Genomic DNA, 14177 nt, shown 5'->3' with positions numbered 1-14177 from the left:
CGAAATGAAGCAAATGTATAACTGAAAAATGACCAGCAGTAATGAACATAATAATGCTAACAGTGATAATAATTTATGGGTAAAAAACATGTCAGAGCACGTTTTATTTATACAGTGATCGGTGCCTTCACGACGTTGGGCACAAATTTTCCACCAATTTCCAGTAATGCCAATCAGGTGTTGTCAAATCATTCAATCGACACTTACGATAATAATAATAATCATAATAACAATAACAATAATGATATTCAACTGATGAACGACAACATCAAAGCACAATAAAACAGCAAAAATAGAGCAGATCGTGAGTTCGGTTTCGATAAAAAAAAAAAAAAACAATGTCGAGAAAATTAATTTATGGATACGAAAAACTCACGGCATGCGGCATGATGTATATTATTTCATAATATGTATTATACACATGTTAAATGATCAGCGATTACATTAGAAGCTAAGCTTGTTCAATTAGTCAGATTAATACAAGAATAATATTAATAATTATAATAATAGTAACGATAATATAGTAACGGTGTCAACGATAATGAGAATAATAATAAGAATAGTAATAATTAGATTGCCAAAGAACATGACGCCCCGGCAATTAATTATATCCACACAAATATTATAACTGTGTGTGTGTATATATATATATATATATATATATATATATATATATAAATGAATGAAGTAAGCAGATTCTTACCTGTTCTGGGCAATTTTTCGAAGGGTGTCTGGACTCCGTATGAGTTTATCGAGGGTCTGGGTGAGGTTGGCGAACGTAGGCCGGTGGGTGCGTTCTTTTTGCCAGCAGTCGAGCATCAGCTGATAAATGGCTTCGGGACAATCCATTGGGGCTGGCAGTCTGTAGCCCTTTTCGATTGACTTAATTACATCCTGATTCGACCAATTCCAGTACGGTCGCTCTCCATAGGACATTACTTCCCAGCAAACTATACCCATGCTCCAAACATCGGAGGCGCTTGTAAATTTTCTAAATGCAATCGCCTCTGGCGCTGTCCATCGGACAGGGATTTTACCGCCCTGAAAAAATATTAGCAAATCCATTTATAGAACCTATTCTTCCTGGGAGGCACACTTGCCAGAGACTTAATTATATTCGACATGGTTCTTCACGCTTTTGGGACATTACAAACCATGCTACATGGTGAAAATCTAGAAGCCGAACAGTTGTTACTCATCATTACTCCCCGACTTTGATCTGAGCTGCTACAGAAAAAATGTAAAAAAAAAAACACATATTTTCGGTCATATTTCGGTTATACGGTTTTTCGTTACTAGACTGTCAACTTGAAAGAATAATGGAGCATTTTGTTTTCAGGAACTTTGTACGACTTGATTCGCATATGTCATCAAAATTAGTTTTGTGCCGAATGAACTGTACAAGTCAAATATTACTGACCGGTTGATAGTACAATTTTGTCTTGTTGCCGAAAAATTTATCCAATACCGAAAGGCTTGGTAAAAAACATACAATTGATATTTTCTATGATAATCAGAAAATTTGACACTGAGATTTGATAAAAGTGTGTGACAAGAATGAAGTCAATTGAATAAACAGATTTATTTTACCTCGTTGTTTTGGAATTTTGAAATCAGTAATGACTCATAAGTACTATCATTTGGCAATGTGACTTTTGTATCTATGAGAAAACCAATGTCAGACTCAGAATTCTTTGATTGAACAAATAATCAATTTGAATCTCCAAATTTCATTTAAACCATGGACTTGACCGTGATCCAAAACAATCTCACATTTTGCATGTTTGTCAGTTTCATGGTTGAAAAGACTAATCATGTTGTTCCATTGTTTTGTGAGGACGTAACGAAACAAAACTCGTCGCGCGTGCAATTGTTTGATCTAGATTGATGCATTCCGGAAGCTTTACAGCTGAGTAATCTTGAACGCTCTTTTGATATTAACCCTTAGCGGCCACATGGGGTAACTCATTACCCCACCCTGAAAAACCTAATTTTACAAGACATATGGGTGTTTTAAGACTTCTGACCGATTGTTTCATGTTTGTCGAAGAGTTCTTCGACATTTGTAATGATTTTTATCACACCTGTCTACCACCAGCAGATGTCGTAAACTTGTATCAATTTCAAAGCCTTTTAGACCTCTAATTTCACTTTTTCTGAGCCTGGGTTAACTGGTTACCCCGTGTGGCCGCTAAGGGTTAATTAATATCCGTGACGCGTGTAGAATAGCTATTTTTCAAACGGAGCATATCGAATGGGTGACCATCCCATGATTTTGCAGGAATGCGTCATAATAATGTGTAAAGACACGATGAACTCACCCTAGTCGTGTAAGCACCTTCGGTGGCACTTTCGATTTCACGACTCAATCCGAAGTCTGCGATTTTGCAAACGAGAGCCGCGTTGACGAGGACGTTCCTAGCTGCAAGGTCTCGATGGACGTAATTCATTTCTGCAAGATACTGCATGCCGCTCGCAATGCCGCGAAGCATACCGACTAGCTGAAGAACTTGAAACTTTCCGTCGTTCGCCCTCAGGAATGTATCTAGACTTCCGTTTTCCATGAATTCAGTGATTATCATAACTGGATTACTCTTCGTGACTACACCCTGGAGGAATATCACATTTGGATGCTCGAACTGTCCCATTATCGAAGCTTCTGTCAGGAAATCATTTCTCGCTTTGTCCGCCGATCCTGGCTTAAGCGTCTTTATGGCTACGTCGATCTCCGATCGACCGTCGGGCGGCAATTTCAACTTGCCTCGGCAAACGTCTCCGAATTCTCCCCCACCTTGACAAGCGAAAATCATTAAATTGCGAATGCTAATTATCTGAACGAACTGGAAAAATACAATATCTAGGTCTAACAAGACAAAATGTAATATTGAATTATTAAGGGCGATCAGTGAGACATGAGTTTACTCTAGAAACGATTCAGCATTCACATATCTGTCTTTTAAACAATTATCTATTGACGGATTTTCAAACATTTAGGTCATTTTTCAACCGACTAGCGTGAAAGCCTTGAATACCTAGCAAACAAAAGTACGATTTGGAAGAACCAAAATTCAATACTTCCGAAACAACCACGAATATTTAAACTAATCGAAGTAATCAAACAAAATATTCTTTTTCAATTTCAAACGTTGCATGCTAGGTCGTCGTGACCTGCGGGAGACTATTTTCTGTTCAAATTATACGAAATCTCATTAAAATTGTTCTTTGTAATCGTTTTACCCTATACGATTAAATGATTATAGTGTACTTCAGATTTCAACAATGTACTGCGAAGTTCAGAATATTTCGTAAGAATAAAGTATCGTCTTACAACGAGTGAGTAGTAAACAATATTGCGGATTTTATTCTGACCCGAATATTTCCGCGTCTTGTGCGCAACTCTTCTTGAGCAAAGTAATGAAGACAGCGGAGAAGAAGGCAAGTCGTAAAGTACGTACAATAAACTCGTTTTAAAAACTCATTATAAAATAACTTGCAAACTTTTATATACCTATTGGTATTTGTTACATAAAAACTTCACCAACTTGAATACCAAGGCACGACAAAAGTTGGAGTGGAAAAGGGGAAGTGAGGTTAAAATAAATATTAACTTTGTATAAACTATAAGCCTGTAGGCTAGCATGCTACAGACGGGTTTTTTGTATCGTACATTATTCGTTATATTGTTGGAAATATTTTTCTCAAGCTTCAAAGTTTTAATTTCCAAATAAACACACGTTTATACTTGTGACGTAATAATATAAAGGCCATAGGGGGATAAGCAGGGTAAAAATGCCTTTTGTGAATATCTTGATGATATTCCATGCATACGTAGGTACTATCGAAATTTCAGACTTTTATCTAATTGTAAGTGAGTTTTAGGAAAAAATTAAAATGAGTAAAAATTGGAAAATAACTTTTTTTACAGAATTGAATGGACTGATTTGTTTGAAAATTAATTATGTTATAAAGGCTATTGAGAGCTTTCATAGACACCATGGACCGATTTTTAGCTTAATAAATTCATGATCATAAAAATCATTTTCTCTTAATTTTTCAATTTTTACTATGATACCTTACGAGCGAAATTATGAATCCATCATTTCTGCATTTTTCATAAGTTCTGTAATGATTCAGATTTTTATCAAAATTTACGTAACGGTACGCCACAGTTAAAAAAAAAATAAAAACCATTTGTCTTCTCGAAAAACCGAGTTTCCCAACAAGTTCTAATCAAATTACTGCAAATTATATTCTTATTATTATATAAATAATACACTTGAATAAGAGGTAATAAACAAAAAAAATGTCTACCCACAACAAAATATGATCCTCGTTAAAAATTAATAGCAATATGATTTTTCTTATAATAGTTTTCGTCATTTATTTTGAAACAAATGGCGCATTAAAATGGGTATTTCGTAATATAGCTTATAGATGGCACTTCGAAAATCACTAAAAATCTCTAAGCTTCATAATTTTGAGATTATTGTATTTTATATCAAAATATTAAGTTTTCAATTTGTGACCAATTCACAAAAAAATACAAAAGAGATTTTTATTGGTGATATCATATGTGGATTCCGTCGTATTTTAAAATATGAAAAAAGAAAAATTGATCAACAGAATAGTAATAAATGCGAAGGCGAACCACCAGAATAACTTCTTGAAGACGATTTAGAAAAATCCGACTCAACTTTATCACAGTTATCTTTATTGCAGTCAAGTAGGGGCGATCCATTATTTGTTTCAAACATTAAGCACGATGACGTAGAATACATCAATGTTCCGATACAAAAAACTGTTTGTGGATAGAACATTTTTTTGTTTATTGACTCCAATTTAAATGATTTATTTCAGTGTATTATTTATATAATAATAAGAGTATAATTTGCAATAATTCGGTTAGAACTTATGGGGAAGTTCGGTTTTCCGAGAAGAGAAATGATTTTTATTTATTTATTTTTTCAACTATGGCGTATCGTTACGTAAATTTTGAAAAAAATGTAAATTATTACAGAACTTATAAAAAATGTAGAAATGATAGATTCCTAATTTTGCACTAAGGGTAACACAGTAAGAATTGAATAATTAAGAGAAATTAATATTCTTGATCATGAATTTATTAAGCTAACATTCGGTCCACGGTGTCTATGAAAGCTCTGAATCACCTTTATAGCATATTAAATTATTAAACAAATCGGTCCACTCAATCCTGAAAAAAAACTATTCTCCATTCTTGACTTATTTTAATCTTTCTCAAAAACTGACTCAGATTAAAGTCTGAAATTTTCAGGATCTTAATATTTCGATAGTGCCTGAGTGTCCCTAGAATATCATGAAAATATTCACAAAAGGCATTTTCACCCTGCTTGGTATCGTTCGCTAGGGCTGAGCGAAGAATTTGAATTTATGAAAAACATCGAGTAACTCGAGAACTACAATGTTAATTGAACTAATCTAATAATTCTGCGAACCATAGTTCGTAATATTCAAAGTATTCAAATGCTCGACTATTAGACTCGATTCAAACGCCTCTGATGTAAACGTATTTTACTCTACTGAATAGCATGCGCGCAAAAATAACGCCGGTGGGTTTCTGTAAGGAAAATCTCATATTTGAATATAACTCACCAATTATAGCCTCAATGGTGATGTACCCGGCGTCAATTTCACGGGCGAATTCCCTGACAGCCTGATTCGGGTCCTCGTAGGTATGAGGGTCGACGTAGCTCCGGGCCCCGCCACCACCCCCGGTACCGCCGCCGGCTGCAGTTGCGACTCCCACTGCAGGCGTGAACAGCGGGGTGGTCACTGTAACGTCACGAAAACAGAGTTCATTATATTAACAAATGGGCCGGTGAGAAAATTTTGACGCATTTTCGATTATCGCGCGAAATAATTACGTACGTGAGAAATAACTGTTAACCGATATCGTATACGTATGTTACACTCTTCCGTACAGTACGAGCACAATGCCCACGTTTGTAAAAAATTAAATGAATTTCAAATGATCCCGAGGTAGAAATGATTTGCGAAAAAAATAATTAAAAAATAATAATAATTACCGCGAATAACATTCTAAATATAATACAATAAATAGCAATAATAATAACTACAATAACAACTGCAGCCAAAAGCCAAACACCTTTGATTTTTTCCATTACGGCATATACGTTCGACCCAAATACAATTTGATATAGTTGAACACAAGGTTCATGTCGCTTCCAGAGTCAAAATATATGTATAAGATATGTACAGTCAATTCATGCCAACATAGTTAAACCTGGTTTCAAATAGGTACACTTTTCTTACAACTCCGTATAATTTTTGCCGTTACAAATAGACATTATTTCCCTTTATGGTATCTTGCCAATTATTATTATTATCATTATTATTATCACTACTACTACTACTGTCATTATTATTATTATTATCATACTATCCAGTTTGCGATAAAAATGCATTTCATTACCCGATAATTATCTCCTGTTTCATGTAATACGTTTAAATGCAAATTCCAAATCTACATCAGTTGCATTTATTTCGCTAGTGAAATATTTCCGATTATTTGTATAGTCTGCTATTTTTTCCAACACAAAAAAGCTAATCTATAGATCGTACAAAATCGCAACGACGCGCGACGGCGGAGTTGTAACCGAAATAAATATTCATCTTGAAGAGTAAAACTAGGATACACATGTAGACACGTACGAGTAAATTTATAGATTCTATATTTTCGTTATAGGTGAAATCATAGTTAAACTATTTTTATTTTCTGCCGACGTTTTGTTGGCTGTGAGAAAATTGTTTCGTAACTCGTAACTTTTGGACATTGTACCAAGTAGAGCCAGAATAAGATTACAAGTGCGTCAATGGCGGCCATACCGGTTTTGTTCTAGCAAATTATTGTCTCCGGTGGCCACATATCATACAATATTTTCTTCATAACTCGATCCAAGTTATACGGTATTTGACACCAAGCTATCTATACGAAATTGAGAATCGCGTTTATGTCACAAGGAAGAAAATCCTTTGTTAATTCAATTTCGATTAATCATATTGTTTGATTCATTCGTATGTGTATACTTGTGTTGTGCCAAGATCTGTATAACGGCTTAACCGTACTTAATATATATGTATAGATAGAATACGAGTCATGCGTATGCTAATAATACAGAAAATTCTACAAAATTATAGTGTTCTACTAGGTGAATCGAGAGTAACTACATGTCTACAAGCGTAACGGATCGTTTCGATTAAACATGTATGTAACGTCTATCATCATATTTGAACCAAAGAATCAGTAGGTTGAAATTCGTTAACTCTAAAAAAAAAAGAAGAAAGAAGAAGCAAAAGAACCAGTGTCAATCATCCGATCTCAAATTTTGACTAAACTTACGCGAAGACTTGCTCTTGTTGGTGTGGGTTGTCACAATCGGTGAACTGTCCATTTTGCAGTGCACTGTGAACAACACAACAACCAACAAAAATTGACGAACGAAAAACAGTAAAAAAAAAAAAGTGTGTGAAAAGAATACATTTACATTGCATTGTAAAAATTTTTTTATTTTAATTTTTTTTTTCTAATAAGAGCGACATAAATGACGTGAATTTGTTACAGAATGAATCATGTTTAGATTTTGTGAGTAAAAATTAAAATATCATAGTGTGTTTGAGGAAAAATGCGAATGTCTGTGAGAAAATTAACTGTTCCGAAAGTGCAGGAATGAATGAATAAAAAAAACGATAGAAAAAAACATCGATCCCAACAAACTTTCGCAAGGCAATAAATACATTATGATAATATATATGCATGATAGTAGGCGTAAGTTGCATGCGCGTGTGCATCATTAGTAACGAAACCAGAAACATTCAAGAATAGTTTGTGCAAAACAGGCGATGCGTAATAGAGTTGCATTATAGAAACGTTCCACACACATTTCATCACAAATATGTATATACGAAAAAACCGAATACAGACTTTCAAGAAAAGAAAATTTAAAAAAATTTAGTTAGGTGTAGAGACTTACTGTAGGTCACAACTAGTCCTGGTGATTGTGTTTTGTTTCAAGGTTTTCAGGGTTTCAGAGCAGGTTCAAGTATTAGGGGGACACATGAAAAGAAAGAATCGAAGTATCTGGTTAGAAACGATATGGCCAAATTGGTGAATTTTGATGATCGATTGTGAAAAACAGATGATAATTGAAAACAGAAAAACGGTCCGTTAAAACATAATAAAATGAGCAAACAAATTACGAAAACCATAAAAACGCGTTAATAAAACATAAGATGTAAATAAATAAACCAGTTGTATACATATATATATTTATGGGTATAAATATACATAAATAATCAGAACAACGACTTGATGAAATCCTAATCGAAAATTTTGCCGATGATATGCAGAAGAACTTCAAATAATTTACTTTCCTGTTCTGCTTGGTACTATAAAGGGTATATTTTGTAAAGCGTGAGAGGGTGGGTGGGGGGTTACGGGGTCCGGTACAACAACACGGGGTATAATTGAATATTAGTCACAAGACATGACAGGGCGCAGTGAAACAGGTATGAAGATACAAGGGTAATAAATAATCAGCGTAAAAGTGATAATATTTAGATAATATGCTAAAAAAAGCTGAAATATTTTCGTGGATTACGTACCTTCTCCGTTTCTGTATTCGAGGGTGTCGCAATCGCTCGGCTGCTTTTTGTTACACTCATCAGAGGCCCTGCTGCAGCAAAATTGCACTGAATTAATTATTTTCCTGTGTAATATCGCTTAAATAATAAGTAACAGGGAATTCACAGGCCCTCAGGCGGTTGGGTACTTAAGTTCGTTTAAAAAAAAAATGCGATCCGCAGAGATCAATTACTTCCCGGGAGAGAGAATCCGGACGAGAAATTTGTACTCAGCGTTGATTCAGCTCGAACGAATTTAACCAGACTTAAACGTCTATTGATTTAATCAGAGAAGGGCTACCAATCCCGGTTACCCTTCCTCAATGCTACCGGTTTTCGGTAACGAGAACAATTTCATTCCCCCCTCTTTAATTAATCCAACTTTATACCGAGTGCAGCATATAATGCGGATATTTTAATGATGACTCGGTAATTGTGCGATATGGTATTCAACTCAGCTCTTACCGTAAGCCAGACATCAAACTAGTCTGAAAAGTACATTAATTGATCAAAGCGAATCAGAAGGAAGCCACGAATGCGAACGATGCGAAGAAAATTGAAAAACGTTCCAATGATAAAAATAAGCCCTGTCGTAGGTAATTTGAGAAAATGAATTCAGGTTATATTCGATTACTGTTGCAAAAATAGGATACAATTTTTAATAGTCATTATATATTAGCCGAGACGTTTTGTTTCGAGTAGTGAAGAGCTGCAGCGCAGGAGAAAATGAAGAGATATCGTTACTAATTATTTTCCAGTGAATCAGTTCTTTAAGAGCAAGTTTCGAAATTCGATACAAGTTCAACTAATATCGGGTGAAAATTTAAAAATTTACAAAACAGTAATTAGAAAGCGACGAAGTTTCTTGCTAATCCCCAGCAACGAACTTTAATTCCATTTGTTTCGAATCGTGCTGAAGTTTCTTCCATCTGTTCAACACGTCGCACACGTCACGCGCAATTACTAAGATAAAAGCGTGAAGAAATTTGATTGATGATTACCTTCGCAAGAACAGCACCGTCATAATGATAATGATGACGAGGAGAACGACGACGGCGACGATCGCGCCAGCGATGATCCTGACCTGCATGTTGTCGTCGTCACCGACGTAATCTGTGAAAAATAAGGGGCGTAAAGGAGTGACGAGGCAGAAAACTAGGCCGGGAACACCTCTCGGCATTAGCAAATCGCTTCAGAGTTCATGTATCCGGTATATCTCATCCCCGACGAAACTAACGCAAGTAGATGTTCTTCCCCCGTTTACCCAATGCCTATACGCTCCCCCTCGACCGACTCAAATAAATCACCCTGATTACCGTTTCTCAAGTTTAGAGACTCGTGAACGGAGACGTGAAATCGATTTTATTCCAAGCGGTAGATTGTTTCTGAAGAGTTATCACAATTCCAGCAAGTAGAGATATACGGTTTAATCAAAAGGGAAGTCGTAGAGGGTGTTTGAGATAATCGTAATTTGTTCGGTGAATGGAGTTCTCTTAATTTCTATCTGTTGTTCGTAACTTTAAAGCTTTATTTGCCGAATTATCAGCGACCAGTATTTTTTCTCAATCATTTAAAAAAATTCTCGGTTGATAAAATCGATCTTTAGAAATATAATAATTGACCTTGGGAGTCCGTGGCAAAACTAGAGTTACAAAATTTCTCTGTGAAGACAAATTTCCATTCGCCGACCATAAAAAAAAAATATTATCACCGAAATATCTGTACTTCTTTTATGCACAAACATGACAACTGAATACTCGGCGCACGGCATGAAATAGGCTGATTGTACTTAGGTTCAATGATACAGTCAAGTACAGTATAGTTATGCGATCAACCGAGCGAAACGGCGAGCGAACGTTTTCGCATTCTTATAATTAAAGTCTGCGAGCCTATCTGGTTACACGGATTTACGATTTATTATACATCGAGTATTCTGTAATACTTTGTGGTCAGCCGAAGAAAATTCCAACGAAAGTATAATGATAATACATTGTTGCAGAATCGGAAAAACATTTCGGTGAAACTAATTAAATAAAAGACATTGTGAAATGTATTAAACGATTAAACGTCCAGCGATAAGGTATTTTTCAAGAAAATTTTACACCGGAATAATTTTTCTTCGTGTGTAGTTTGTAACTCGAAATTTATGGCACGTAATACTTATATAACATAGCCTATATGTTATACTATCCGTTCTAATCTAAATAGTGTCACGTTGAACGTTTCCGATGTATTTAATTGTTTCAATTTTATTGAGGATACCTATTTCCAAGTGTAACAGGAATTAGAAAAAAATAAATACAACTGTAAATCGATAACAATTGATTTCGCGGAGTCAACTACCACCTAAATTTGAAACGACATAAATTTTTAGCTATACCGGTGTAAAGTTACATAAAAACTATACTAGGCCGTAAAAATCATTGACAATAAAAGGAGTTTTACGCGTGACGCACCGTGTTTTCCTAATTATTCGGGGAAATTCTGGCGTGTATACGTACGGTAAGTTTTACGGAGATGAGCGAGGTATTGAATATAAACATTTCCACTAGACAACGTTCTTTAATAAATACAACTACCTATTGCAACACAGTATTTCGACGAGTTATTCCTAAGTAGGAAAACAGTTTTACACAGAAAAAAAAGAAATGAAATTGCTTCAAAATACTTGGCTATGTTTGAAGGGCGCAAACATGGGATAACAAACTTGTTTTAGTAAAACTTTGCATAAAAACAAAAATTAGGGCGTGACTGTGAATTTTTAAATTCCTGTGAAGACGATTGCTATTGTGATATCCGTATATGCAGAAAAATACTGCGATAATTTTTGAAATATTAAATTGAATAATAAATATGGATATTTAAAGTTAAACACGCTTTTCATTTTTTAAGAATGTATATATTTTGGTCTCGTTTCTATGTGTACCATGATAATCGTGTGGATGCAACACAGCGAGAGAAATTATTCGTGTTGTAGGTATGATTTCATTAACATTATAGTTTGACAATAAATTTGAGCGTGATCGAAACTTACCGAGCCCCAGCGCGTGAGGTGTTTTTTTAAAGACAACCGGAGTGTATTCGCCCCATCCTCTGGTAGTCTTGGCTCGCACCTGAATCGCGTAATCCGTAGCCGGCTTCAGACCTTTGAACGTTGCCGCCAGATCCGAAGTTTGTACGATGGTGGCGTTTGTGGCTTCATCAAAACGTGGATAGCAACGTACTGCAAAATCGATTAATCGTATTTCTTGGGTAGGGGTTGTTCCACACCAAATCGACAATTCTTTTCAACTACCCATAACTTTTTCAAAAATGGACTGAACACCACGTTTTTTTTTTTTTTTTTTTAAATTTTTTGTTTTCAAATGCAATTTTCAGAACAAGAATACAAAAAAAAAATTTCATAGTCAAGCCCTATGAAATTTTTCAGTTTTTGAGAAAAACCATCAATTTTTTAAAGTACGCCATTGTTAATTTTTTTTTCGACTAATTCGATAATTTTTTCCCAATTAATCGAGTATGATCGATTATTATTCAAACTCGATTAATCGACCATCTAGATTATTTTTCGTCACAATCGGTTTTTGTTTTTTACTACCACGAACGACGCGATACAATATCAATTTATGTGACTCAAGTTTCAATTATGGGTGCGGGTCAAAACTCAGAAGGGTCAATATTTCGAATGGCTGATATATCGAAATTTCAAACATGTGAAAATAAAAGAACGAAAAATGAATTGTTCGGAAATCAAGATTATTTTATTTTCACATGTTTGAAATTTCGATATATCGGTCAGTCGAAATATTTACCCGTCCAAGCTTTGACCCCCAAGCTCTATTATTATCATTGTCTTACTTACTGAATACCTATTTGATATAATGAGTAAAAGATAAATGAATAGTTTCATCTGATATTGAAATATATTATAAATAAAGCTATAAAGTATCAAAAAAAAAAATTCCGTTATTTAGATTACATAATGAAATTTAGAAAATTTTGGTGTCATACGCACCGTTTCAAAAAAATTCAAAATAATCGACGAATCGATTAATTTTTACCGATTAATCGAGTCGTGTTCGATTATTTTTTTGAACTCGATTAATCGATACATCGATTATTTTTAGCTTAATAGCCATCGCTGGCTGCCCCATCAGTCAGCCAATGATTTTGATCCGATGCGCCGATGTATGCTGGTTTTTAAACGCTAGATCGATTATGTACGAGATAAATGCGAGTGTCAGTTTAGTCTGCTGTAAGTATTCCCGCTGAACGCGGTAAATCAAGGTCAGATTTTGCAACAATTATGAACTCTGATAACGACATTTCGCAATCTGCGGGTAATAACAATCGAAAACGTAAAGTTTATTAAATTCGTAAATCGATCAGTGTTATCGTTAGGGTCAAATTATCGTTACGTCTGCATGGGATGAAGAAACACTTTAATTTTTGAATTGTTGATTTCACTGTGTTTCATCGTCATAGATATATGTACATGCACACTGCTTGTTTGTTGATAAATGTTAAAAATATTTTATGTTAAGTTTATCTTAAATTTGGTTCGTCTTTATGTGGGTTCTGCTACCAGTATAAAGTATAAATATATCTGAATCCTGGTTACTAATAAATGCAATGTAATCCAACATAATGTTTATTCTATAACCTTGTAAATACGATTTTCAATGGTTCCAATCGTTACACCCTGCGTAATATCTGTAGATTTTTAAATTCTACATCTAGAATGTCGCAATTTTTTCGACGAATTCGGTAAAAAATATTTGTAATCATTTTCAAACCCCGAACTAAAGAAGTTGCAGATTCGTTTTCAATCGGACGTAATTTCAACAGCTGCTCAGCAATGTATTAAGAAATTTGTCTCTTCAGAGCACAGTTATAGAATATTTGTTTACATTTTATATTCTAACTTTTAATGAAAAGCCGCGTAAGACGGACAAGGCCGACGGCTGCTAAGCAATATTTGCTTTGTATTGGCACTTGCCTTGGGCTTCCGGGAAATCTTTTTCCAGTGCGTAATCATATTGAGAACTTTTCTGAAAGCTACTTATTTTTCATCTCGATCGCGGATAAATCTAACTTGAATTACTGAAGACGTTCATCGTCGTCTGCTCATCGAGTAAGAAACACGGCGGATGGAAATCGATACCTCGTCGTTTCAACAAGACAAATGCAGACAGCAAACGTTCATAATGGCCAATAAAATAACAATGGATTTACGAAGGGTGTTTCGCTTCATTTCATTTTTGCAATTTGTTGTATAGTGTACGGTATATATATTGTATATGTAAAAAAATTAATATCTCCGTTAAATTGTCACCTACAGTGTGGCGGAAACATTTAAAAAAAGACACAAACCAAAAGCTATTTGTGAGCTAATTCTTCATGTAACAAATCGCAGCTCCTCGGTAAATCGTTTTAGTGAACTTCCCAATGTGCATTATGGGACAATATTTATGCGCTGGAATAACATAGTGCGAGAT

At 34.8% G+C, this 14177-nt stretch overlaps 1 protein-coding gene across 12 annotated transcripts in view; it reads right to left on the bottom strand.

Moving 5' to 3' along the window:
* Positions 1–14177, bottom strand: part of LOC124306819 (ephrin type-A receptor 4) — a 167805-nt gene that overhangs the window by 16942 nt on the left and 136686 nt on the right. For 3 of the 12 annotated variants that reach the window (XM_046767859.1, XM_046767856.1, XM_046767860.1), the window contains exons 8-15: positions 11714–11902; positions 9681–9792; positions 8662–8732; positions 8031–8048; positions 7400–7462; positions 5632–5811; positions 2322–2791; positions 704–1041 (exon numbers count right to left, since the gene is read on the bottom strand). In XM_046767859.1, the coding sequence (XP_046623815.1) occupies positions 704–1041; positions 2322–2791; positions 5632–5811; positions 7400–7462; positions 8031–8048; positions 8662–8732; positions 9681–9792; positions 11714–11902 (1441 nt within the window). The remainder of the gene's footprint in view (positions 1–703; positions 1042–2321; positions 2792–5631; positions 5812–7399; positions 7463–8030; positions 8049–8661; positions 8733–9680; positions 9793–11713; positions 11903–14177) is intronic. The other 9 variants (XM_046767862.1, XM_046767866.1, XM_046767863.1 and 6 more) reach the window with 7 other exon arrangements.

The sequence above is a fragment of the Neodiprion virginianus genome, chromosome 6 (assembly GCF_021901495.1).
Source record: "Neodiprion virginianus isolate iyNeoVirg1 chromosome 6, iyNeoVirg1.1, whole genome shotgun sequence".
In the NCBI taxonomy this organism is placed as follows: domain Eukaryota; kingdom Metazoa; phylum Arthropoda; class Insecta; order Hymenoptera; family Diprionidae; genus Neodiprion; species Neodiprion virginianus.
This window is presented reverse-complemented; position numbering and strand designations above follow the sequence as displayed.